This window comes from Gopherus flavomarginatus, chromosome 3, assembly GCF_025201925.1.
Source record: "Gopherus flavomarginatus isolate rGopFla2 chromosome 3, rGopFla2.mat.asm, whole genome shotgun sequence".
Taxonomy (NCBI): domain Eukaryota; kingdom Metazoa; phylum Chordata; order Testudines; family Testudinidae; genus Gopherus; species Gopherus flavomarginatus.
In genome coordinates, this window is record NC_066619.1 from 241303929 (window position 1) to 241331857 (window position 27929).

A 27929-nucleotide genomic window follows, 5' to 3' on the forward strand; every position below is an offset into this window, starting at 1 on the left:
CCTCTAGCTGCAGGAAGCTTCACATCTCCCCTCCTTTCTGCCCTTATCGTTCCTCAGTCGTGGGGGGGAGGGGTCACTGTACAGGAAGCTGCCTGCGCCCCTGTCTGCCCAACCCCTGTGCATCCAGACGCACCTCATACCTAGCTTTCCCTGCCAAGCCTCACCCCAAACCCCCACACACTGAGCCCCCTGAACACAAACCCATACCCCAACAAGCCTCACCCTCTGCATCTGGGTGCAAGGGGGCTCTAGACACCCCAGCTGAGCCCCACTTCCCTGCATCTGTACTCCACCCCTGCACCCAGACTGCCCTCCCACACTTGAACCCCCCAATCGGCTGTACCCCACCTGCACCTGGACTACCCTGACTAGCTCCCCACACCTAGACCCCCCCCACCCCGCTGCTGAGCCCTAACCACCTTCACCTGGACCGCTCCTACAGGGTCCCATTGCTTCTGCACCCAGAAACCCCACTCAAAGAGTTTTGTTCATCCAGATCTCCCTATACCCCCCCCCCCATCAAGCTGTGTGCACCGTGACTGCCCCACACAGAACCCTATCACCCCACACCTGGATCTCCCCACACTAAGCCCCTCCACACTTGGATCCTGCTGGGCTAAGCCTGCCTGTCTAGATCTAGTGTGCTTGGCATGGAGAGGCAGGACCCCAGGGTGTTTCTGGGGCATGTCTGGCCCTTGCACTGTGTCAGGGTAGGGTGCAGCCTCATGGCTGAGTCCATGTCCTAGGGCAGGAGCTGGAGGTGATCTCCCACCATTGCGCAGTCAGTGGCCTGTGCTCCCTACTTCAATGCTGGAATCTCCACATTTATTTAATTGATGAATAAAATTTGCAGAATTTCACAGAATTAAAATACTGTGTGCAGAATGTTTAATTTTTTTGGCACAGAATTCCCTCAGGAGTATCCTTTTAGACAGGTCCACTCTTCTCTCATGGGCTTGGTGGAAAGTGAAAATGTGGGGCTGAGGAGAAAAGGACAGGATGTGGAGTGCTAATATAAAAATATCAACATCTTAGCAAGATTCCACACATTTCAAACTAACAAGTATTAGTCCCCAGTAAATAAATAAATAAATAAATAAATGTAGAGGTGGCACTCCTAGAAGAAGAAAAAAGTCACAATTCCACCGCAACGGGGCAACATTTTTTTCTTTATTTCAGCATTTAAACGCTATACCAGATTTCACAATCCATCCATTTTTGTTTACGTATGTGTCATTTTTCTTTATTTTTCCTCCTAATTCCCCTGCTCACCAAATCAGAGTCTCTGTTTTGATACATTCTAAAGCTAAGGCTTTTGAGGATTCACTGAGCACTAAAGTACCATGTAGCTGTAATTTTATGGAAACTAAGAACTAGGTGAATTAATGTCAATTGTTTTGTCAAGGGAGCAGTGTTCTAGAAATATTAATTTCATTCATCATTCCATGATGTGGGATGCTGTATTTTTGGAATTAATTGAACTTATGAAAAAATGACTCTAATGCTGTAGGTGACTTAAAATGGGTCCACTTCCACCTTCAGATGACCTTTGTCTTCCTTTTCTCTACTAAATTCTTCAAGAAAAATTCACCTAATTAAAATGAAAATTAATACCTATAAATCAGTTTTAGTTGCTTTGGGGGTTAAACAGAACAAATAAAACAGTATACATGTCATCAGACTGTGGCCAATGTTCTAGAAAATCCAAACCTACCCAACAGGGATTCTAACAATCACAGCATAAGGCTGGAAGTCAGGACTCCTGGGTTGTCTTCCCCAACTCTGCTAGTGCTTGGTTGCGTGAAAGTTATTTAACTTCCCGTGTCTCAGCATATCCAATAATAAAATGGAATTCTCCCTATTTTACACAGTGCTGTGAGGTGTAAATACTTGAAAGGTCCTCTATATTATTCTGGAGCTGGCATAGAACCACAACTGATTATTTTCTGCTGCCCACGCACAGCAAGAGAATATGGGCCTACATGTTAGTTCAGGTAGGGCCAGCTGTAATTTAGTACACTGAACTTTCTAAAAGAAAAATCAGTTACTAAAATGGCTTATTTCTGAAGCCCTGTCAAAAGACAACTGATGAGGGAGGGCAGTTTTAAAGCCCACTTTGCTCAGAAGCTAATGGCAAAAGTTGCAAATTATACACAACATTTTAAATAAATCCATACCTGGAACAGTAAGTGTAGTGCTAAGTAATATTAGTTTTATAAAATGTGAGTATAAGCAGCATCGTAACTGTTCAATAGCAACCCATTTAGAGGAACTATAAAAGACAATACATTTTCTGTATAAAAAAACAAAGAACCATTATTGTGAGTTTTTGATATCAAATACTTTACATCTGTATCTTTACATAATAATTTAACATTGTGCAGTACTCTACCTGCTTTATAGGAGGAGCGCACTAAAGGACCACTAGCTGTGTAATGAAATCCAAGCTCATTTCCCACTTTTTCCCAGTGTTTAAACTTGTCAGGGGTAACATATTCCTCAACCTGGACGGAAAAAAATAAGTCTGCTCAGATTGTAATAACTTTGTAATGTATAATTAATGTTAATAAACTGGAATGCCAACTCTATATTCAGCCAGGATGTGGCAAGATGAAACTCTTAATTACTTTAGGATTTATACATTTCACAATATTCATCAGGCAGGAATTTCTAACATGGAGCCCATAACAGCCCCACACTGATGAGCAGATTAACTGTTGAGAAAAGGCAGGTGGGGAGGAGCAAGAATGGCTACCCAATCTGAGGGGAGTCCTCTTCAAAAATCCATAGCTGGCATATAGTGAGAAGGTGTGTAGATGGCACGAGATAGCATTCTGACAAGGGAAGGGGTACATGGTATCAGGAACAGGTCATAGTCTGCTTCCAGTAAATTCAACACATTTATACCTTTAAATGACGTTTTGTTGGTTGCATGTATTGTCCTAAGGTCAAACAGTCCACATCTGCTTCACGTAATACTATAAAAAAGAAAAGTGCCTTCTTAGCAGGTGACAGAATCATGATGTATCACCACTGATTAAAAATCATCTTACCTAAAATGCAGTTCTGAGTGCAAGTCACTCCTTAACTCATTAAATAAGGGATTAAATTCTACCCTTCAATACATAGCATCAGAGGGCATGACTGAAGCACTAAAGAGAAATTGCAGAATTTAGGTATAAATACTTTAGAACAACAAGATACTTAGTAAATAAAAATAAATATATTAAAAACTGATTTCAAGCAGTTTTAGTAAGTCCTTTCACCTTTCACTGTTTTACTATCTCCTTAAGAGTAAATGTGGCTGGTGTGTCTGTCTCTCTGCGGGATCTGACATTTTTCCTGATACTTCATTAGACTAGGCTAATTTTGGCATTTTGTTGAAGTACAATTTACAACAAATCTGATAATCTCTTGCCATCCCCAGAGTTTCCACTAGGGAGTTTCTGCCCACACTGAACTGTGAAGATGCAGCTTTTTATTGGATTTTTAAAATTTTTTGTATAGTATTTAAGTTTTTTTTGTTTTTAAAGTGATTGATTTTACTCCTTCCTAGCTTGATCCATTGTGCCTCCAGTATCTCATGCCTAGATGCCTTCCTAAAAACTCACTTCTTGCATGAGGTCTAGAAACCTGATTCTTCTCCTCAGAAGTATTAAAATAGTGAATTTTTTTTTTTAAGTGATTGACCTGTGCTAAGTATCACCAGCAAACATTTGCTTCTGGTTGTATCCAATACCCTATCACTTGTCTACATATTACCTGTTTAGAATGTCAGCTTTTGAAGCCTGAATTGTATCTTTTTATTTATTTGTAAAGTATCTATCACACACTTTTCATCATTAATAATACCCCACAATTAAATGCAGCGATGAGAATTCCTTTTCTAGCATTCTGCAGTTTATCTTTAATGTCCATATTTCTCAATTTTTGAGCTTTCATTTTCTAGCGGCATTCAGTATTTACTTCCTTTTGGGTAAAAATGATGATGATTATTAGTATATCTAGGTCAGACTCTTAATTTGACATAGTCTGCAACACCAGCTACACATAAAAAGAAAATACTTCATCTTACTCCACACTTACAAGAGGACTGATGCTGAAATTATGCATACAATTCTAATGGAGAAAGAATAAATCAAAGGGGAAATTGCCAATATCTTCCACCAGCTCTACTTCCTTGGTGGGATATGCTAGTTTTGATGCCTCAGGAAGCAGATACGCCTTCTCTGCTAAGATATCAATACAGAGTGGAACTAATTTATACCAAACTTGGATTCAGTGAAACTCTTGTCAGCCTACTCCTACCCAGCTGCTGAAAGATGCTATTCAGTGCAACTAGTGTAGTTTTCTCATCCATGGGAGCGTTGAGGAATCAGGTTCTGTATAGCTCCTCCTCCCCTCCCCTTCTCAATGTCTATCCTAGCTATTAGAGCTAGGGGCTGGATTTGCCCCATAGTGAAGTAGAATGAAAAGCATGAATTGTTTCAATTGTTTCAACATTGTAATTACAGTTGGCATGAACATCTGCTTAGAATAAAATGGTTCTGTGAAGAAACTATTTCACTACTGGTACATTCTAGGGCTGTCGAGAGATTAAAATAATTAACTGTGATTAATCACTCAATTAAAAAATTAATTGCAATTAATCATGTGATTGAAAAATTAATCATGCAATTACTCGCACAGTTAAGCAAGAATAGAATACCATTTTTAAAAATATTTTGGGATGTTTTCTACATTTTCAAATATATTGATTTCATTTACAACACAATACAAATTGTACAGTGCTCACTTTACATTTATTTTTGGTTACAAGTATTTGCACTGTAAAAAAAAAAAAAGTACTGTAGTGCAATCTCTATATCATGAAAATTGAACTAAAAAATGTAGAATTATGTACAAAAAAATCCTGCATTCAAAAATAAAACAACGTAAAATTTTAGAGCCTGAAACTCCACTTGGTCCTACTTCTTGGTCAGCCAATTGCTCAAACAAAAAAGATTGTTTACATTTGCAGGAGATAATGTCTCTGTTTCTTGTTTACAATGTCACTTGAAACATGGCACTGTTTTAGGCGGTGTTGCAAGATACTGACATGCCAGATGCGCTAAAGATTCATATGTCCCTTCATGCTTCAACCACCATTCCATAGGACATGTGTCCATGCTGATGATGGGTTCTGCTCGATAATAATCCAAAGCAGTGCAGACCGAGGCATGTTCATTTTCATCATCTGAGTCAGATGCCACCAGCAGAAGGTTTATTTTCTATTTTGGTGGTTCGGGTTCTGTAGTTTCTGCATCTGAGTGTTGCTCTTTTAAGACTTCTGAAAACATGCTTCACACCTTGTTCCTCTCAAATTTTGGAAGGCACTTTAGATTTTAAGCCTTGGTTCGTGTGCTGTAGCTATCTTTAGAAATTTCACATTGGTACCTTCTTTGTGTTTTGTCAAATCTACAGTGAAAGTGTTCTTAAAATGAATATGTGCTGGGTCATCATCCAAGACTGCTATAACATGAAATATATGGCAGAATGTGGGTAAAATAAAGCAGGGGACATACAATTCTCCCTCAAGGAGTTCAGTCACAAATTTAATTAACATATTATTTTTTTAACGAGCATCATCAGCATGGAAGCATGTCCTCTTGAATGGTGGCTGAAGCATGAAGGGGCATATGAATGTTTAGCATATCTGACATGTAAATACCTTGCAATGCCAGCTACAAAAGTCCCATGCAAATACCCATTCTCACTTTCTGGTGACATTGTAAATAAAGGGGGCAGTATTATCTCCTGTAAATGTAAACAAACTTGTTTGTCTTTGCAACTGGCTGAACAAGAAGTAGGACTGAGTGGACTTATAGGCTCTAAAGTTTTACAGTGTTTTGTTTTTGAGTTCAGTCACGTAACAAAAAAAAAAAAATCGACATTTGTAAATTGCACTTTCACGACAGAGATTGCACTACAGTACTTGTATGAGGTGAACTGAAAAATATAATTTCTTCTGTTTATCATTTTTACAGTGCAAATATTTGCAATCAAAAATAATATACACTTTGTAATCTGTGTTGTAATTCAAATCAATATTTATGAAAATGCACAAAAACATCCACAATATTTAATAAATTTCAATTGGTATTCCATTGTTTAACAGTGTGATTAAAATTGGAATTAATCATGATTAATTTTATTAATCACGATTAATTTTTTTGAGTTAACTGTGTGAGTTAACTATGATTAATCGATAGCCCTCTTAAATTCACATGTCATATAACTCCTGCCACTGAGAGGGAAGAAGAGCAAGATCAGAGCAACCGGATGGGCATATAGGGGTGGTTTGCACACAAGGGAGGTGGGCTAGTTCCTGGCTCCAAATATGCTGACACAAACGTGTCTTAGAGGCAGGAGACACTGAATCTTAACTTTGATGCTGCCTGGAAATGCCAAAGCGCAGTTGTAGATGGACAAGCCTGCAGTCTGCCCCTGGGGTGGAGATGGGGGAAATTACAGGAATTCATGAATTTCATCCTATACAAGGTTCTACTTACATTATATTAACCTTTATTTTTCTCAAAAATTAGAGGTAAGTGCAAAAGTTCTTATAAGAAGGTACTGCAGCTCAGGGAAGAGGAACAATTAAAATAATCTGTGCATCAAAATCAAAAAAGAATTATTCTGCAAACAAGAAAAAATCATTTATATTAGTTATGAAATAAAAAAGGTACAATGAAATAAATAAAACATTCTATGTACACATCCGAGATCCTGAAATGATTATGAACATTAAATGACATGAAGACTGATCCAGCTCCCACTGAAGTCAATGGAAAGATGCCTATTGTTTTCAATGGCAGCTAGATCAGGCCCTTGCAGCACTCTGATAGTGAAATTATTCGTGTCGATTTGAAAGCAATATAAACAACAGTTGTGGCAGAGTTTCAATTTTTAAATTGAACAAAACCTTATTGCATGAAAAAGTTAGAAAACAATTTTTTCAACAGACCAACTTATATGCATGTGCATCCATTTTAGTTATATTGCAATGGTCAAGCTTCAACTATGTTCCAACATGGTAAAGCTTATACATATACTTAAGTTATGCAACTTACATTTCATTGTTGAATATACTTGTTCTTCCGTCTCGCCTAATCCCAGCATAATGGAGGATTTAGAAATTACATCAGGTTGGACCTTCTTAGCATGCTTCAAAACTTGTAAGGATTGCTTAAAATTGGCTCGAGGATCACGTACTTTCCTTTAAAAATATTCATATTGTTTTGACCATAGGGAAAAAAAAAACACAGAGATGCATGAGATAAGGGACATTGGAAAAATCACAGGTGCAAAACAATGAGGGGGACTGAGATTTTAGCAACTTTCTGAAATATTTGTCAATTCCTGCAAAAACAAAGCTTTCACTTAAAAAAAGTTTCCATTACTTTCTCTTGTGATTGATGCAACCAAAGTGCTGCTGCTCTGTGAGCCCAGCTTTGCAGAAAATTGTCTTCAGCTAACCACTAGGGGCCAGATTGTCAACTCCCATTCCAACCCCCAGCAGTGCAACGGGAATATAATTGGTTCACAGCTGACCAGTTGAGAATATGCCTAATAGAACTGGAGTAAAGTTGACAGAGCTATTATTAATGCCATTCCCCACCTTACCCTGCCCCCATTTTCACTGTAGGGAAAGTATCCGGAAAGGGAAGAGGCATAATAGGGCACAGAGGGCTAAGGAGTGGGCAGAGGAGAGCTCCACTGTCCTATGAAAATTCTGAGGGGGCATATGGTCCCTAGGGCTGGAACGGCCTGAGAATCAGGGAGCTGGTACTGGGTCTCTGACAGTGGCCCTCCCTGTACTCACTCTTTCCTGTGCTGAGTATATCTTGGTACACAAGGGAATCTGGCCCAAGGAGTAACAAAGGCACTGAAGATACTACAATGGTAGGACATATATAAGTATCTACTTAGGCCCCAATCCTGCAAACTGTTCTGTGCAGAACCCCACTGTCTATTTAGATTGTAAGGTCTTTAGGGCGAGGACAGTCTTTTATCAAGTGTTTGTACAGGTTCTAGTATTGAGGTCCTGATTTTGTAGGGCCAACAAGCTCTGCCATAATGCAAAGAAATCAACAATAGTAAAGATTTAACTCTTTTGCTTATGTTGGGGAACAGCCCTGACAGAGCTGTATTTGAAGTCTATATGAAAATTTAGTTGGAGCCACTTAAGAACAGTCTATACTGGGAAGTTTTAGTGTACATTAAAACTAGGAAGTTTAAACCTACATTAAAACTGGTTTGGGCTAATTTAGTTTACACAGTTTGACCAGCAGTGTGTATATGGCCTACCCATATTTAAGCTGAATTTAGACAGTTTAGCTGGAGACTTCAGAGTGTTATATCATCACTCTGAATTTCCAAGTTATTAGGAAAAAAGGCTAATTGCTGGGGGTATGGAGTCGTACTTGGAGACCCTCCTGTGTGGTAGAAAAACATTGGTCACTCAAAGAAAAGGAGTTGGCTGACTCCACTTTTTAAAGTCTATAAAGCTTTTAATCTGCTACTTTACAAGATAGGTAGCCCTCTGCTGGTCAAAATCATGTACAACACACATGGCTATTGAGGGAAGAGAGCAGAGGGTTCTGGAAGTTTCACTGAGAGGTGTAATATAACTTTTCTATGAAGACAACAGGACCTGGCTCCCACTGGTGGCACTGAGACATAACGATGATGGAGAAATGCTGTGGGCTATTTGCCAAAGTGTGATAAATACATCCTCATTTTGAAAACATAATTCCATAGTAATAGGCGCTGACTCCGTGGGTGCTCCAGATGCTGCTATTATGCAGCCAGTTAGGTTTGAATACATGCTAAAAAAACATACAGGGACTGGCTTACCAAGTAAATTTGCTTTCCTTCTAAAAAGAGGTCCAATGAGCATATGAAAATGAAAAAAAACTCATTTTGTTTTAATGTAATCACATGCATCTTTCTTGTATACTATCTTTCTTATGAAATAGATCTAGCCTGACGTCTGTTAAAATCAGTATTTTTCCTTTCCTGTTTCTTTTATAAGACAAGCTTCTAATTGTAAAATTTACTTCAAAATTTATGGTAGATAGAACTGTATTGTCTACTTTTTAATTTTTAACTTTAGACGCTATTTGATTATAAGGTATGGAGGATTTTTACTGTTTATAAGTGTAAGTGATGTATGTAGTAATGATGAGTTGAGTTAAAGGAACCTATACCTAAGGTTTAATGTTGGTTGATCTAAATATTGCTTTCATAAGAACATTACAGAACATCCTCTAACTATATACATCCTACTATCTGTTTATACACATAGATCACCTTTAATCACCTCTGTAACTCTGGAACAGTTTCCACATTATGGGCATATACGTCTAGTCCTGACAAGGCAACCTTCTCCACTGCTTTAAGGTCCCCTCGAAAATCAGGGGTTAAACATTCTACTAGAATTTTTGAATTCCTGAAAAACAAAGATTGAAAAATAAACATGCTTGTGATATTTCTATTATTGATGCTCAAATAAACTATTTCAATAACATGATACTAAAATATCAGAATATTTTAAAAGAAATCAAAATTCAATATTTTTAAAACAACTCTAAATCTACAATGTTGATATTTAAATCTACTAAGTAAAGTTAAGTTAGGTAAACGTCTAAAACAGTGATGCACTGAAAATACTTGAGAGTTAGTTTTTATTCAAAACATAGTACAGTAACTCCTCACTTAACAGCCTCCCGCTTAACCTTGTTTCAAAGTTACATCGCTGCTCAATTAGGGAACATGCTCCCTTGTAACGTCGTTTGGCTGCCCGTTCTGTCCATTGCTTGTAAGTTTCTGGGGAAGAACAGAGACTTTACAAGGGAGCATTGTACAAGTTCCTCTTCTCCACCTGCTCCCCCTCTCTCCCAGTGCTTCCCCCCCCTATTTGGCAGCCGCTTCTCCCCCTCCCTCCCAGAAAGTCCTAAGCACAAAGTGCTGGGAGGGAAGGGGAGAGCAGGGAAGCACTGCATCTCCGCTCCTCCCCCTCCCTCCCAGAAAGTTCTAAGTGCGTCTAGGACTTTCTGGGGCTGGGAGGGAAGGAACAGGGATGTGGAGTGCTACAGAGAGAAGGTGGAGCGGGGACGGGAAGAGGCGGGCCTGGAGCGGAGCGGGGATGGGAAGAGGCGGGCCTGGAGCAGAGCGGGGACAGGAAGAGGCGGGCCTGGAACCTCCCCTGGCAAATCAGTGCCTGTTCTTCTCTGGGAAAGCTGCTGCTGCTATGAAGGTGCTTCCTAGCATCCTTGCCTGCAGCGGGCTGGGCCTGTGTGAGGTAAGTCGGGGCACTTCTCAACCACAGTACTGTACAGTATATAATGCCTTTTGTCTGCCCCCAAAATTTCCTTGGAACCTAACCCCTCGCATTTACATTAAATCTTATTGGAAATTGGTTTTGTTTAACATTGTTTCACTTAAAGTTGCATTTTTCAGGAACATAACTGCAATGTTAAGTAAGGAGTTACTGTATAGGTGCAACTCTTGCTTTGACTAGTCCACAAAATAATATGAATGTTGCATAAGTCGAACATAACATCAGAACCATTTCTATGGTCTACCGATTCACCAGACTTGCTCAAATTAAGTGCAGGTTACATGTGAATTTCATTTTCTTCATCTTTGCTCCATACTACACTTAGCAAGATTTTTAATAGGATTTGAACCATCTGAGCTTCTGAATGACAGAGGGGACATCTGGCCTAATGGACTGTAAATACTTTGCATTGGTATTTGGGAATCTAATCCAGTCCCCCAACAGTTGGAATTTGGCTACCCCAAGCTGGATGGAGAAGTACTTTGCATCACTATTCAGCAGTGGTTCTCAACCTGCAGCCCAGTCAGCACATAGCTGAGGCCCATGTGACATCCTCAGGGCCATACAGGTAGTATATATATTGTGTGGATTGAGCCCACAAAACAGAGAGCTGCATACATGGCCCATAGTGGTAAATAGGTTGAGAACCACTGCTATACAGAAACACTTCCAGGTAATCAAGGAAGTACCGGTGATAGACTTTGAAGTGAGTCCCTCTAGTCCTCATTACAGGGTAAATATTAAGCAAATGCCCAAATCAGGCTGCAGGAATTAAATTTACAACCTTCTAACAAAGATGCAAACATGCTACCAAAATGACATCCTGGCACAATGCATAAAGTGGAAAGTAGAAGGTATAATTGGGAAAATATAAAGGTGGAATCAGGGTCACAGAGAGCACCTCTTTGGAAAAATGGCAAAGTTTAGAGGTCAGAGCTGAAAAATAAATCAGATTATCTTTGGAACCCAGTTACAAAGGTTTTTATCTTTTCCCAAACCCATTATTACTGTGCTAGAACCCTATCATTAAAATATAAACATCCACAAAAAAATGGATAGATGTTTCCCACTGCTCTAAATGTGTGGTCCAAAGAAACAGTTTAGTGCTTAATTTTTAAAAGGAATCTCAGATAAACTGAAATTCAGCAGGAGAACATTCTTGCCTATCTATTTAATCTAACAGTGTTACACAAGCGAGGATGAAAAATCCAGGAATGGACATGTGAGCTTTCTGGATAGGGAATGCCATTTATTACATGTTTGTACGGCAAATAGCACCATAGAGCCCAGTCTGCTTTTGGCTTCTAGGCACTACCACAACATAAATGCTGAATAATAATTAATAGTAATAAATTAATAATATACCTTTCCTTCAAGTGTGATACAGTTTTTGCAAAGTGTTCTGCTCCGCCATCTAGAATATCTAGAAACAATGCAATAATTTGGTATTTTTACATTAAAAACAATACTTTTGTGTAATTCTGTGTGGCTTTGATGTTAAGAGTCTAATCTACCCCAAAAAAGGTAAAGTGATTCTAAATTAAAGCTGAAATTCCACCCTTAACTTACTACTTATGCCTAAATTGTACAATAGGTATGCTACCATACCCTTACAATACCCAGGCTAAGTTTGGTTAGTTAGAACAGAGTCAGAACCTTCATTCTAAATTTCCTTGATTATATATGAGTTTACCTTAGCCCTTTAACCTTAGTACAGATCTGTATGGTTTAATTTCTTTTTTTCTCCCACAGAGTAGTTTAAGAAAAGAAAAATGTACGCAAAACGAAATTGTTCCTGCTCTTTTATTGAAAGCCGCTGTTAGAAACTATTGGTCTTTCAATGGAATACAAAACCCTCTTTTTCTGATACAGTCTTTCCACCAAGATAGCAACAGCACAAAAGAATCATTACAACCTTAATGGAAAGGTAGCAATATTTTTTTAAAATTAGGTTCTACTCAAATAGACTGAATCAGTTCCATAAGGAACCAACGTTTAACCAATTACATAATTGTGTATCTTCTACGTATATTTTGCCTGCGTCAGAAGTAGGGGAGTAAGGATTAGTCAGGAAGAGCATTTTGCAATCTCTGAAAAGTTTCTGTCATTCATTCCTTTCATCAATCACATAAAAGTTTAAATCATATACCTCTAATAACCCAAACTGACTGAGGACTCTAAAACTACTGCACAGTGTGCATGAGAGCTTACACTGGAAGACACTACTGACAACATACTAACCATCTCTGTCTACAGATGTCAATACAACATAATCCAATCCCCATTCAGCTATAGCTTTTGCTGTATTGTAGGGTTCATTAAGATCCAATGGAGGTGGATTTTTTGCTGTCTTTACTGAACAAAATCTGCAACCTCTTGTACATGTGTCACCCATCAACTGAAATAAGAAAAGATTATGTTAACTTTATATTTTAAACTTTGTATTGTCCAGCTCAGAAACTACTGAATATGCTACTTCAAAGAATCAATTATTAATAACCGTAGAAGAGAGAGATTTGTTGTGCACATTAGCATAATATACATGGGCCACTGTGCTGGAGATTTTTGTATATCCAAATTTGCTACCAACAGAATACATTTCCTATTGTAAGAAGTGGTAATTGACTTACCATGATAGTTGCTGTGGCAGTAGCATACTCACCCCCTCCCCAGCACTCTCCAATGTTGGGACATCGTGCTTCCTCACACACCTATAATGAAAATTATATTAATAATAATAAATTGCATTTCTATAGCACCTTCCTCCAAAGGAATTTGTCTTCTGAAACAGGTAGTGAAATTCTGAGGAGGAAATTAAATCACAGATAGGTTAAGTGAGTTGCCCCAGTCAGTGGAAGAGCTGGGAAGAGAACATATGTCACGTGACACCCAATCTTGTGTCTTAACCCCAACACCATTCATCCTCTGAACTACACATCTTCCTGAAAACTGCTCATCAAAATAACCGCCAGGGATGGTACTTGGTCCTGCTTGTGGAGGCAGGGGACTGGACTCAATGACCTATCAAGGTCCCTTCCAGTTCTATGAGATAGGTATATCTCCATATATTTATTTTATAACTGTCAGAATTGCACCTTCTAAACTGCATTAATTATGCACATTTTAGATGTAATAAAAAAGTTCATAAAAAAATTCACAAGATCTGTGTGATACATTACAGAACAATCTTTTCCTGAAGAAAAGAATGTTACACTTGTCTTACATCTTCGGTCTCTTTCCATCAGTGGGGGGGCATATTTAATAGAGAACACAAACATTTCTTGAATTTCTTTTCATGTGAATTATTAATATACAGTCCCAAAAATTATACAAGTGTTTCCACTTAAATTAGACACACTGATAATCTTTTGACTTCTTAGAGGACTTGAGAAACAACATATTTAAGATCATTGCAGGGAAAATGTCAAATTTTCTATTGTTTGTTTCTTTCCTTGCTCTCCATGGTGAAATTCACCCCTGTGCAAAAGCAGAGGACAAGGCCTATGCATCATATGTTCCCACTTAAGCCACAAAGGCATAAATGATGTATAAGCTCTCTGCTGCTCTTGAGCAAAGAGGTGAATTTCACATCATGAAAACATTGCTTTTTTCCTAGAAGAAAACATGTCAGGCATTAGACTTACAGTATGAAGATTTAAACTTCGCAGTGTACTCTTCAGTTTATTATAGTTCTTTCCTATGGGAATCTCAGTTTTTAGCCATGGAGGAAGTCGCAGCCTGAATAATATCAAGCAAATATAAGGATTAATAAATTAACTTACATGTAGTCACTTAATTTCATAGATCTACTTTACTCTGTTACAGCCTCTGGGTATGAAAGATTCCTTGAAGCTGGTCATGATTAACAAATGAGTATTAATATATTTCAAAAAAGTACCATACATCTCATTTCCATCCTCATTTATTAGCCTGCCACCAAGCTAAGATGGAAGTATCCATAATTACAGGGTTTAAGATCACTAACCTTACTGCCATGCTATATATGGTAATTCAGACATTGGCAATATAATTACACAGCTACTACAAACTCCTAACAAATTCTGAAGGGGTGGCTCATTTTGTTTTTCACAGCTTTTGAATTTAGTCTTCATGAATCTATCCACATACAAAAACAAAAAAACCCAACAATCTATCAAAAACACAAATTGGGCATATTGTTCCAATGATATATATTTATAATTTGTTACTGTTCATGGCACAAGCACTCCAATGCCTTCAAGATATATTGGTGGCTATTTCACCAGAGGTATCATAGCTACTACTGTTCATCTAGAATACTGTTTAAAGTGCATTTTTCAAAGTACACAACCAGTACAGTATGGATAGCTAAAAACTGTTGGTCAGTGCCATAGAATGGGACATATTCTGCCCTTTGTTACACTGGTGGAACTTCCCTGGCCTTCATGGAGTTTCATGGGTGTAAATGACAGCAAACTTTGCGACATAATTTTCTTTACAGGATTAGGGGCCAAGGTTTGATTGCAGACTCTTTATTGTTGGAGATGCATCAGCCAGAAAGAATCCAGCTTGTTTTTAAGATTTCAAACTCATATTGTGTAGCTGGAAGTTAGAAAAAAAAATCATCATCTTAAACTGTAAACTGGGCAGAATTGGTCTGGAAATCATTGAGACACTAAACATAAAGCTCCAAAATGTCATTTTTACAGTCACTTTTTCAGATTAGAACCAAATTTTATACATTAACACCGATTGTCATAATAATAAAAGGGGTTATATAAAAGATAGATGCCTGTTATTGTCATTTATTATTTCGTGTACTAAAGCAATTAGCAACTAACACTGAACAAGTTCCAACACAAGTTCTACAGTTACTATATTAAAGTAGGGCAAAACATATACAAGGGCATATTACATTACTTTTGGATGAAACTTTCAGATATTACCACTGCCTTTACACAGAGTGGTGCTGGGCACTACCAATTTACAGGCTCATTACTTGTTAATAAACCACAAACAATTGTGGTGCAACCTGTCAGTAGCATGAATACATTCAGGGCTAGGTTAAAAAAAAAAAAAATCAAACTCACCAAAATCATAAGTGATTTATTTAGTTCTGTGAATCTCCAGTAACATTTTATGAATCAAATAAGTGACTCTTTTCCCAGCTATAATTAAAATAAAGCTATGCAAGTGGAACCATTCACTATTTTTTAGGCCCAAAACACTGAAAATAAAAATAAATTGCCAATGGTGTTTTAGGTATTCAAATTTTTTACTTGTATTCATAACAGTTAATCTTCTCAACTATGTTGAAATTACTATTAGCTATCGTATTTCCACATGTTGTGCTTAAAGAGTTCATATGGGAAACTAATGCTTTCCTCTCTTCAAAGGACCATTCCTTCCAAAATGGAGTGTGAAGTAGCCATTCCAGTACCACACAACTTGACAAAAATAATGATATACGCAGGTATTTCTGTACAGTAGAATACAAGAGATATCAAGTACTAAACAAAGCATGATACTACATCAGAGCAGAGTGCAATTACTTAAAGCTACAGTTACCTTTCTCCCTTCTGGCGTTTTAAATTGCCTTTATACTCAGCCCACATGCTCTTGTCAGAAAAATCCCCAGATACAAAATCTTGCAAATCAGGTCCATTTTGCAGAAACTCCTTCTTTTCATCTGGCAAAGAACTTGATGCTCTGTACTGGCTAGACACATGGCTTTCACACACCTAAACAGAGCAGAACTGTATTACCCTTTTAATCATAAATGTGCTAATATGTATTGGATAACTGATGGTATGCATCTCTGAGAGCTGATAGGGCTTGTATTAGCTTCACACAGAAGCCAAAAAGTTAACAATTTACAGGCCTTATAAAAGTTGTATAGAATGACTGTGAAAGGTTTATTTTTTACCTGTTAATTTAAGGCCAAGTTCCATCCTTGGAAGTTTGTGCTCAGCTCTCATTGATTTCAATGGGAGCTATGAACACACATCCAATGGCAGAATTTTGGCTCTTGTTTTCAAGTAGAATAATATGCAAATATAGACATAGGCAATCAGCAGATGGAGATTGGAAAATAACATTTTCTGATCTCAGTAGCTAGAAAGGGGACAGAGGCAGCAAAGCCTGTAAGTTTCAAAAAGTGAAAATCAAAACAAGGGAAGAAGCTGGACACTTAAATATGAACAAAGCAATAATCTTAAATTATTGTATGGCTTGGTTAAGCACATACTAGAGCAAAAAGTGTACAACACATGCAAGTATAATCTTCAAACACTTGCAAATAGGAGAGAACTCCAACACCACTATAGCAACAGGGCAGGATGGCGCTGGTACATTCTTAGAAATGGAGTAACTAAAATTTAGAAGCATTCAAATATACCAGCAGTAACCAGTATAGAAAAAGCAGAGTGATTTAAAACAAGAGCATAATAAATTACCATATAAAAGATACATCTTCCAAAGAAAGCACCCATAGTAACCTGCACATCAAAGTCAGTAGTGACATGGGAAAGCACGTAGTGTTTTTAAGTTGGTGGCCTTAGAGTTCAAAGAGAAAAAATCTCCTTTTTAGGCCTAAAAATTGGAAACTGCCATTGTTCAGTGAGTTCTGACAGCTAAGGGGGAATGGGAGATTCTTAACATGTAGCCAAGCAAGCCTCTAGGTGATGCAGTTGGAATGTCTCAGCCACCTCGCCATAAGAGTCTTAAAAACTCTCAAATTCTTTTGGTGACCCACTGTATAGGGCAGATTGTTTGATCTTCTGTGCCACAGTGGCCTTGTTGGAATAATAATCCTTTCGGCTTCCATGCATGCAAGATAGACCGGAAGGAATGCAAAGTACCACAAGATCTTACCTCAACACTAATTAATACGGGTTTGGGTATAAATATTGTCATATTGATTAAAAACTAACTGAAGGACTGCAAACAAAAGGTGAAAATGAGCATGATCAAGTAGTGGGGGAAATGTCTAATCTAGTGAGAAACTACAGGGTTTGTTGCTAGGATCCAGTGTTATTTAATAGCATCTGGAAGAGGAGATAAATAGCATCAATGAACAGGGCTCAAACTGGGCTAAGTCAGAAACCCAGTGGTTTGGGATTTTCTTTTTTTTTTTTTTTGAGTTTGCCCTCTTGTCATCCAGAATCTTAATTTCCATTTAAAAAATTGGTAGCTTTTATGGTTCTGGAGAAAACCTTGAAAACATAAAATGAGTGATGTAAACCAATGGAACAATATCTGCCTGAGTCTGCCGGAAACATAAAACAATAGTTCAGAGTGGTCTGAACTGCCCCATTAATCCTAATGCCCGATGATGAGCAGCCCATTTGTTCAATGATGATAATGTAAATGTCGATATTGTGAGCCTTCACTGTTATCAAAACATATAAGAAAAGCAAAGGTGAATGACAGACCAATACAATCTATTGTGAGTGGTACCTCATTTTGGAGACACACATGAACAGCATTTGGGAGGTACCATCATTTTCCCCTTCCAATCTGTCTTGTAGAGCCAAAAGGCTCAATAGAAAGAGCAGATCTCAGGGATCTAAGTTGTTTATACTACAGAGACTATATTAGTATAGCAATGACGGCATAGATATGAGGACATAACCCTGTAATGCAGATGCAGCCTACACTGGTGGAAGGGTTTCTTCCATTGGTGTAGGAACACCACCAACCTGAATGAAGTTGGTTAAATCAATAGAAGCACTTTTCCATTTACATAGCTGCATCTTCAACGGGGTTAGTTAGAGCTGTGATTTTCTACACTCCTGACTGACACAGCTATGCTGACCTAATTGCATGCTAAGCCCCAGCCTCACCAAGAGGGCCAATACTATAGAGCTAGTCCCTCAATTCTTCCTGTCCCAAAGCAGCTGGAGCCATCTCTGCTGTGTTGATGGTCATAGGGCTTCCTTCATGGCTCTAGTAGCTGCTGCTTCTTTCTCTGCTGGAGGGCTGACTGAAGACACAAGCAAACATAACTCCATCAGTTACACTCAGATCATATTTTTGAGCTTTCTTTTGCAACCATGTAAGCTAGAAATGTAATTCTAATGAATGCTTAGATTCAGACATCATTATATAACTCTGCGATCCTGGGCCAGAGGCATAAGCTTATTATGCATACAGTGTGTTGGAACTCCTGCAGAAGAGGCGGGCTCAAGGGGCTCAAAAGAGCCTGCAACAATCATATTTTGAACACTTGTTGTGAGAAGCATCTCATTCTGTCATCTCAAGTGACCAGAGTTCAGCTGTGGATACAGCTTGGGAGAGTCCTGCCACTACCACCAGCCCTTCCTCCCCACAACTTGAGCCCTGTACAGAGGGCACTAAACTGGGAGATCTCACAAACATCAGGGAGGACACAGAAGAAACACAAAGGGATCTATGCAGTAGTGTAGTAGCCAGTGGGTCCCAGGTACTAGAGAGACAAGGTGAGTAAGGTAATATCTTTTATTTGACCGATCTATTCGGACTAAAATCACAGCTAAAACAGAAATGAGATTCAGCCTGGAAAAACGCAGAACACGCACACTCAGGGAAACAGCCACCCAACGGGAGAGCGACGCCTGCAAGCAGGGAGTGGCCCCGGACAACAACTGAGACGCGGGTTACTGGCCAGGGGCTGCTGCAGCCAACAGGCCAAGACGCCCTGGGGCTGCGTGTGCTGCACCCCGAGGCAGGAGGCGGCCGGGGACTGCCCGGCTCCGTCTGTCCGGGGCCGCAGGGCAGCCAAGCACTGGCCGCCGAGGGTCGAGCCCCAGACCCGGTGACACACAGAGCCGGGCCGCGGCGGGGGCAGCTCACCCGGAGGGGCCCAGCGGCCCTGCGCAGGGGGAAGACCCCGGCCCGGCCGCTGGGCAGGAGCCGCCTGGCGAGCGGGACCGGGGCAGGCCGCCCCTCTCGTTCACTTACCCGCCTCTGGGGCCCCAGCACCAGCCGCCTCAGGCTCGTCGTGGCGGCGGCTCCACAGCAGCGGCCGCGCTGGAGCAGCGCCATGGCCACCGCCGGCTGCTCTGTCCCTCACCGAGCCCGGAGGACGAATCCCGATCTGTCAGATCGGTACTCATCTGAGCTGCCTGGCCCCATTCCCCTCTTGCTCCGGCCTTAGTGCGCTCAGCCGTTGATTGCTCCTGCCTCAGAGCCGGGTGGCCGAGCGTGATGACGTCAGGCCTAGACGGAGGGGATACAAGAACGCGATGACGAAAGACGCTCTCCCTTTCCCCTCGGTCTGCAGCGAGGTGAGGAGGGTGCCTGTTCCGCCATCTGCTGCCATCCAGCGCCCCGGGTCCCCCCCGCGCCTCGACGATGCCGCGCCGGGCACACGGAGGCTCTGGGGACTGTACTGGGCGCCCCGGGGAGGTGGGCAGAGCCCCAGACACAGACACCTCCCCCATGCCCGTCTCGGGGACGCTAGGCCGGGGCCCGGCGCTGGTTCTCCCCCCGCCCCTCCTTGCCGGGCCGGGGCTGCGGCGGCCTCTCGCCGCGCGGGAGGCTGAGCCTGCCTCGCCCGCAGTGATCCGGCGCACCTGCTGTGGCGCGTTAATGGCGGGTGTCTAGGCGCGGGGCTCGTTCCGGCCCCCGTGCGTGGCGTGGCCGGGGTGTGGAGCGGCGCAGCGGTCGCTCCCTTGGTCTGTGGGCCCCGGTTGGAAGAAGCTTGGCCGGGCTTAGTGCGGGCTGGGAATGGGGCAGTGCGGTGTCTCGGTGTCTCTGCCCTCACCCCTGTGGTTGTCCTTGTAGAATGAAGACCATTCTCAGCAACCAGACTGTTGACATCCCGGAGAAAGGTACAGTCCTTTGCTAGTTCCACTTAAGCTTCGTATTCTCGTCCTGCAACGTGGTATAACACTAGCTTTCCTTGTTTTCCAGTCGACATTTCTCTGAGGGGCCGGGCGGTTATTGTGAAAGGTCCCAGAGGAACTTTGCGCCGGGATTTTAACCACATCAATGTAGAGCTCTCCCTCTTGGGAAAGAAACACAAAAAGGTGAGCATTGCAGGGATATTTTGGGATTATTTTCATATTCATAGAAAGGACGATCCAGTGTCTAGGATACTAATGAGGGACTCAAACCTCCTATGTGATCTTTGGAAAGTCACTTAGCCTTGCTTGTCTGAGTTCTTATATTTTTAAGAAAGTGACAGTAGTACTTTCTTATCTCACAAGTTGTTTTGAGACTAAATACTAAGATTATGAGGTGGTCAGATACACAAATAGGTGTCATACATTTCTAAGATGGCTAGGCACATCTTGGGTGTTTGAGCCAGGGTTCAGTATTGATATGCAGTCAGGTATTATGGGTGTCTGTCAGTGGGCATGCTCCTTTTAAATGTTCCATTTTGGAGCTACAGTTTTGGGGTAGTTTTAATGTTAAAAATTGTGGATTAGGTATGTAATTAGAAACATTGAATTAACTTTTTTCATTTACTGAATGACGCTTTTAGATCTCCAAATTAATTTTGTTCAGTATAATATTTTATTATTTAAACTGTAACTATATGTAGTAAGCAAGATTAACCTAGACTTCTCCTGTATTGATAGCTCAGTGCATCTGAGTTAAATTTTCTGGGGCATGTCTTTTAATAGCACAAAACTTGCCATCACCATAGTTGATAGTGTGGAGAGGTCAGAAATTTGAATGCCTATAGAAAAGGAGCTAGCTTCTCACCTAGACAATCCATTCAGGAAAATGTTGATGGAACAGTGCCGGGAAGTTTGCTTTGTTATTGTCTTGTGTTTTCTTTGCCTGTTCAATATTTTGCATTCACACTAATATTTGTCGTCTGAAGGTTTTAAAGCACTTTGCATCAGTATTCCTCAAACTCCTTTATACATGTTAAAAGCTCCATTTCACAAATGTGGAAATTGGGACTTGTGGAGATTAAGTGATTTGCTGAAGGTTATACAGAAAACAGTTTAATTTCTTATGGGAAACATGTTTGTTAATTTTGAATTGAAACTGAACACTGCTGAACTTTTATTATAGCTACGGGTTGACAAATGGTGGGGTAACAGAAAGGAGCTGGCAACAGTTCGTACAATTTGCAGTCATGTTCAAAACATGATCAAAGGTGTCACGTTGGTAAGTTTTATTTTGAAATAGAATATTTGTCATGTGATTCTTAACAATATCAGACAACTTCATTCTTACGAGAATTTTTTTAGCCATGCTAAATGAAAGGTACTGTGTACAGTATGGGTTAGCTATGATCTGTCTTTGCCAGTGAGATCACTTTAGAGTTGGGAGAGAACATTAAGCATATACATTAAAGACCTTTGGGGCTTGATGCTTCAAAAGCAACTCTTCTCTATTAAAAGTTAAAATACTTTTCAGAAACGATCTAACATTTCATCAGATTTGTCAAGTAACTCTTAAATGTATCTCCTAGTTTTGGAGTCTTCTAGTTCTGTAACAAAGCGGTTCTCAAACGTCAGTAACCCAAGGACCCCTATTTTGTTTTAAAAATTTGCTGCATCCTCCCAAGTCCCCCCCACTGAGGCTCCACCCCCACTCTACCCTTCCCTTAAGGCCTCACCTCTTCCTGCCACCACTCCAATCCTGCCCCCAGTTTGAGAACTGTTACTGTAACATTTTTGATTTGGTTACTCCCAGGGCTTTCGTTACAAAATGAGGTCTGTGTATGCTCACTTCCCCATCAACGTAGTTATACAGGACAATGGCTCACTTGTGGAAATCCGTAACTTCCTGGGAGAGAAATACATCCGCAGGGTGCGCATGAGACCAGGTAAGTGTAGTTAGAGGCCTTGTACTTCGCTTATTGAAGTGGATATCATGCTGTGAATGTGTTTTTGTAACAAACTTGTTTCTAGTAAGATTCAGTGCTGTGAACTTTGTAACGGGCATCAGAAGACATATTGTTTATGGCCTGACTTTCAAAAGTGCTAGGTGCTCACAACAGATCGATTTCGATAGAAGCTATGAATATGATTTTCAGATGTTGATCAATCTCTTAATAAACCTGGATAAATCCAGATTTTTTCTGAAGGTCCATATTTTGCATCGGCACCCCCGCATATGTATTCTTGATTTTATTGGTTTCCAAGAGACATCCATAACACACTTCTGCTTTTGGCTTTGTTCTAAACATTTTTCATTATCATTTGAAATATTTAATTTAGGAAGACTTAAAAGAACTAGGAATCTTGATGGAGCTTGTAAAGTTGTAGCTTTATGTATGGCGGTCAGTGTTCAGTCTCTTTAATGCAGTGACTACAGAAAAATTAACTGCTGTAAAAACTTTACGTTTATTTTAAGGATGCATATGAAAAGCTTAGTTTGCGGCCTATCTGCAGAAATCTTTCAAAAGTACAATTTCAAACAATTTTATTCATTTGACACATACTCTTACCTGTACCTCATCAGTATGTTATGTGTTTGTGGCAGTAGGCATTTTGGTTAAGTTTATTGGACAAATGGACGTGTAACCCTAACTTCATTTTATACCTGTAGAGATTAAATATCTGCCACTGGAGGCATTTCAGAATGTTTCTGCACATGCTCTAAGAGTACAAATTGTTTCAGTTATCTTCCTATAAACTAATCTTACCCATTGTACAACTTCATTCACAAAAAATATTTAAGCCTTTGGGATCTTTTTGAAAACACCAGTAGTATTGGTATTAGCAAACAGTGTTCGATTTGACATTTTGACAAGTAGATTAGAGTTAATGAAGTAATCAGCACTTGCTCATATTCAGAATTGTCTAAAGTTTGTGAATTCACAGCCAGATATGAATACGGGCTATAATGGACACTTATTACCTGACAATGGGAAGGACTTTTGAGTAAATTAGGTTGATCTGTTTGATCACCACTTTGGATGAAAGCATCAGGGTAGATAACTGGTTGCATTTCAGACAACGTTAGCAGATACAATAAGGGCTGTTTGTGTGTGTGTGTGTATATATATATATATATTTACTATTTGGCTACCTTATCTTTGTGGTTTATAATGGAATGATAGTGGTGGGTCTCTGAGGACTGTGTGAAGATACAGGAATGTCTTTGGCCTGCATGGAAGGTAAGAGGTAAAATTTTGCTAATTGACAAATGGCTGGCCTGACTAATCTCACTTGTGCAGTTCTTGATTTAAAAAGTAAAGTAGCAGACATGTCCAAAACTAGCCATCAAAACTTCTAAAGTGCCCAAGTGGTAACTGAATAACGTTCAGCCAAATTTGGAGCTTAACAGACTAGCTGTAAAACTATCCAAAATGGATTCTTAAATTTTCAAACTCTTGTATCTGTGAATGTTACATTTCAGCCGGTGGTTTTGATTTTAGTTGCAGGGTGCGAAGGTCTTAATCAGGTTTATAATAGAAAGCAGCTGAAACTTTGTATGTATAGTGCCTAGCATAAAGCAGGAGCAGTCCTAATATTGGCCTTTGGATGCTACCATAATAAATAATGGAAAGCTAATTCTTGTAATATCCATATTGTCTCTTACGGGTCTATAAATGAAGTCAGACAAGATTTCTGAAACAGCAACTGTTTTTCCTTGAATGTTTATAAGTTACAGAAAGTGCATCTGCCATAGCTCCACAGATAAATATTCAGCTTACTGTGTACTTTCCTTTCTCTTAGGTGTTGCCTGTGCAGTATCTCAAGCCCAGAAGGATGAGTTGATTCTTGAAGGGAATGACATTGAACTGGTATCCAACTCAGGTTTGTATACTAAGTATTTATGGAGGGAGGGATGGAGATGTCACTATACTGTGATAATAGCCATTTTATTTGCAGGTGTCAGTTTAATTCAGGAACTTTTTTTATATTTTAACACACACTGTTCCTGAAAACTTCTTATGGAATTGAAGTGATAGCTCAAATCAAATTTTATCCAAAAATTAAGTACTACTTATTGCTAAGAATGCAAAACATAAAGATTAGTTGTCAGTGCATTTACTTGGTCAGTTATATTGCTTTCCCTGTATAGCTTTATTTTGTTTGGGTCTTTTATGCAGCAGCAGCAGAAAAACATTTAAAAACATGAATGTAAAACTCATATTGGCGAGAGGAGCTGCCACCTGAAAGTTCTAGGCTGCTTAAAAAGAAGTTTAGTTGTTTCAAGTTGGCAGTGTCCCTTCTAAGCTAGTTCATTTCCTGTTAGTTTTGTCATCAGCTGAAATGTTGGAGTGTGCATAAGAATGGGCTGTGTTAGGGCAGTGTCCTTGCCATGTCTTAAATTTCTTGGTTTTTTTCTGTAGCTGCCTTGATCCAGCAGGCCACCACAGTCAAGAATAAGGATATCAGAAAATTCTTGGATGGTATCTATGTTTCCGAGAAGGGGACAGTACAACAGGCTGATGAATAAAACTATAATAGGTTGGTATTTTAAGCAGTAACATTTTGTCTTATAACTTCAAAGTGTATGTGTAACTTGATAAATCAGGTCCCTGTCTTAAAGACTTTAGCAGATTTTGGGAACAGGGAATAATGATAGATATGGGAGGGTGGGGCAGTGGTCTTGAAGAGCTAACATATATGAAAAGTTGCTTGCTAGTAGGGACTTGTCTATAGTTAAGTTTTGCTGCTTTAAGTATGTTATTAATATAGTTAGAGGCAGCCCCCAGTATGGTTATATGTAATCATACTGATATAAAAGTGCTTAAACCAGTGTAGGTTATTCTGATTCAGGAAGCAAAATGAGCAATGCTAATAATAAAGCACCTCTATACTAGTACAGATGCATAAACATGAGTATTTACTGGTATAATTGTCAGGAAAAATTTTTACCCCTGACTGATAGTTAAATTGGTAAAAATTAAGTGTAGATCAGGTCTGGGCTTTGTTCTCCTGGGCATGGTGCATAATGCCATAGCTGAGGTCTTCAAGCAATATTTTGTCACTCTTGAGCTGCTCTTCAGATTTCTTTCTGGTTTGAGGCATTGGAGTGCAGATTCGTTTGAATTTGGTGGTAAGACTTTTGCTCCTTAATTTGGTGATGGCCCAGAGCAGTGTATTGATAGGAAGATTTAGCAGCATATTCATTGCTTAGTATTTTTGCCATTCTGTCGCTATAAATCCACCAACATGACATCCCTTCACTTGAAGAGCGGATAATGTTTTAAACTTTGAATAATTGATGCACTACCCTTTGACTACTGAGTTTCTAGATACATTTATATTTGTCCTCTTTAAGTTACCAGACAATGAAACTACAACACGTAATATTATGGAAGTAACTTTCAGTTAAGATGGTGCTTCAAGCTTTTCCTTTGGGATCTTTTCACGGGTCTGCAGAAGAAGTTTATTCCACCAGCTTTTTCATCCAAATATGGTTATATTTTGTTTATAAAATATACCGGAGTGTCAGGTGGCTGCAAAAGTCTCAAGTTGCATTTAAAATTAGCGTCATGAGTACCTTCTGCAGCATAAAAGCAAGGGATATGCAAATTGGCTATATCTGTTTTAACTTTAGTAAAGTTTTAGTACAGTACAGTAATCTTAACGTTAGTACACCTCTTATCCCGATATAACACAGGTTCGCATAAACACGATAAAGCTCTGAGATGCTGCTCTGAGTAGCGTGTTAAGAGTGCTGGACCAGGCCAGGGCCAAGGGGTTTGATAAGCGGTAAGGGGTCTCGGGGGCAGTCAGAGGCTTCCCACCCACCCCCAGGGTCTGGGGAGCAGGAGCTGAGAGGGGGCACTTTTGTCCCAGAGTGGCCCAGGGGATTAGCAGGGGGCCGGGAGCAGCCTGCTCTGCTTCCCTTGCCCTAGCTGTGTCGCTTGGGGGAAGGGATCCCCCCACGCTCACCAGCAGCAGAGCAGCCGGGCCCCAGCCCGCTCCACTCCGCCAGCTCCCAGCTACAGCGCTTCACATCCCGCTGGACAGGTAAGTGCAGGACCTTTCCCCAGCTGCCCACCAGCGACATGGCTGGGGCCAGGGCAAGGAAAGCAGAGCGGGCTGGGGCCACGTCGCTCCGCTTCTTGCAGCAGGTGAGTGGGGGGGGGGGAGGGGTGGATCCTTTCCCCAAACCTCCCTGCACTCACCGACGGTAGGAAGTGGAGCACCACGGCTGGGAGCTGGCAGAGTGGAAGGGACTGGGGCCGTGCTGCTCTGCTTCCCACCACTGCCAGTGAGTGCCTGTCAGGTGGGGGTGGATAGGGGTTGGATCAGTCAGGGGACAGGGGGTTTGGGTAGAGGGTGAGGTCCTGGGGGTGATTGGGGTGGGGGGGGGTCTCTGGAGGGGGTGGTCAGGTAATGGGAGTGGGAGGGGGGCAAAGCAAGTTTGATATAACACGGTCTCACCTATAACACGGTGAGATTTTTTGTCTCCCCAGGACTGTGTTATATCAGGGTAGAGGTGTATTAGTGGATTCCACTTGAAACAAACAAAGCCAATTTAAAACATCTACCCTATTATCACCTGCCTTATAGAAGTAACTTCAGCCATGTGCAAGACTATTTGTTTTTTTGTGCTGCTCTTTTGAGGGAGGGAGAGGATAAATCACTCTTGAGCCATTGAATTTGACCATTTGCTTTAAAAATGGGTGAAGAAAAGCTACTTCTATTGCATCTGAACTGTGTTCCTGCTTAAATGATCAAAATGTGACATGATTCCATGTCTGAGTTCTTGAGTGATGCTTAGCAAGTGGAACAGTTTTCTATCCTATATATCAGATATGCTTTTAAAATACATTGAGATTTCCACAAACTTCTTGTAATAAATCTAAGGGAATTCAGAGGGGATTGTACTGAGTTAGTAAAGCTTAAAACTGTATATATAATAATTTAGCACTCTTCTTACTTACAGTTGTCTAGATTCTGAAACAAACAACGAGCGGGACATCTGTAACTTACTACTTGCTGTATCAAGTACCAAATGGGAAGTCTAGTGTAAAAACTGAACACGACAATATGTTTTAAAAAATAAAACAAATATTCCAGATTTTGGCTTCTGTCTTCAAGAGCTGAATAACAATGGCTATCATTCTGTGTATTTTTATATTAAATTTAAAATCTGAAAATATAATTGTTTGGAGAAGCAGTTCCCCAAGTTAGTTTTGCAAGGTGCCATAATATACTGTTGTGTACGTTTTTGCCATCCATTAACAGTGTACTTAACTCATAGCCTCTCAGAACCCTGCTGTAAAAGAGAGCATCTCAGAGAAATCATTTGAGGATGTATGGACTGTCCAGTTCATGTAATTGAAGTGCTAACTCTGAAACAAAGATTTTTAAATGGTGAAAACTGTTGATCACTTCAGCAGAAGCAGCAAACTGTAATATTTTTATTCTGCAATCCCATTTCATTCTTTCTCTGATTTCAAAGGTTCAGATTAGCCTTGACAGTTCCTAAAACCTGCTTCACCACCAGCTTCTTTAGTCAAGTTATCATTGTAAACTGAAGACTAAAGATGAGGACGATAGAATAGAATCCAACTTAAATATCAGTGGGGGCTGCACACTTTATGCTCATGTAGGCCACGTTCATTGCATGGATCCCTCTATTCCACTCCACAAACTTCATATATGCTACTGTACATCCCTCTGTGTCAGGGACTCCCTGCAGTGCCCTC

At 40.2% G+C, this 27929-nt stretch overlaps 2 protein-coding genes across 3 annotated transcripts; one reads left to right on the forward strand and one right to left on the reverse strand.

The window, feature by feature from the left end:
- Positions 1-1152: 1152 nt before the first annotated feature.
- On the reverse strand, positions 1153-19470 carry LIAS (lipoic acid synthetase). Of its 2 annotated transcripts, none has more exons than XM_050947870.1 (11): positions 19304-19470; positions 15932-16104; positions 14029-14122; positions 13015-13095; positions 12626-12782; positions 11750-11807; positions 9365-9493; positions 7113-7258; positions 2908-2978; positions 2393-2504; positions 1153-1591 (listed from the first exon to the last, which is right to left on the reverse strand). In XM_050947870.1, the coding sequence occupies exons 1-11, from the start codon at positions 19385-19387 to the stop codon at positions 1539-1541; spliced, it is 1158 nt and encodes a 385-aa protein (XP_050803827.1). In that variant the 5' UTR covers positions 19388-19470; the 3' UTR covers positions 1153-1538. The 2 variants fall into 2 exon arrangements, with proteins under 2 accessions (XP_050803827.1, XP_050803828.1); XM_050947871.1 differs by lacking the exon at positions 19304-19470 and adding an exon at positions 18208-18326.
- A 591-nt stretch (positions 19471-20061) lies between these two features.
- RPL9 (ribosomal protein L9) lies at positions 20062-27298 on the forward strand. Its single transcript, XM_050948093.1, has 7 exons — positions 20062-20175; positions 20258-20373; positions 21374-21469; positions 22001-22133; positions 23992-24072; positions 24612-24729; positions 27164-27298. Exons 1-6 carry the CDS (start codon positions 20130-20132, stop codon positions 24716-24718), a joined length of 579 nt encoding a protein of 192 aa, XP_050804050.1. The 5' UTR covers positions 20062-20129; the 3' UTR covers positions 24719-24729; positions 27164-27298.
- Positions 27299-27929: the final 631 nt, after the last annotated feature.

Coding starts and splice junctions, on each gene's coding strand:
- LIAS (XM_050947870.1), bottom strand. CDS start 19,387: ATGGCGCTGCTCCAGCGCGGCCGCTGCTGTGGAGCCGCCGCCACGACG. Junction 12,783..13,014: donor CTGCCACAGCAACTATCATG/GTAAGTCAATTA, acceptor TTCTTATTTCAG/TTGATGGGTGACACATGTAC. Junction 11,808..12,625: donor GACATCTGTAGACAGAGATG/GTTAGTATGTTG, acceptor CATTGTTTCTAG/ATATTCTAGATGGCGGAGCA.
- RPL9 (XM_050948093.1), top strand. CDS start 20,130: ATGAAGACCATTCTCAGCAACCAGACTGTTGACATCCCGGAGAAAG. Junction 20,374..21,373: donor TGGGAAAGAAACACAAAAAG/GTGAGCATTGCA, acceptor CTTTTATTATAG/CTACGGGTTGACAAATGGTG. Junction 24,073..24,611: donor TGAACTGGTATCCAACTCAG/GTTTGTATACTA, acceptor TTTTTTCTGTAG/CTGCCTTGATCCAGCAGGCC.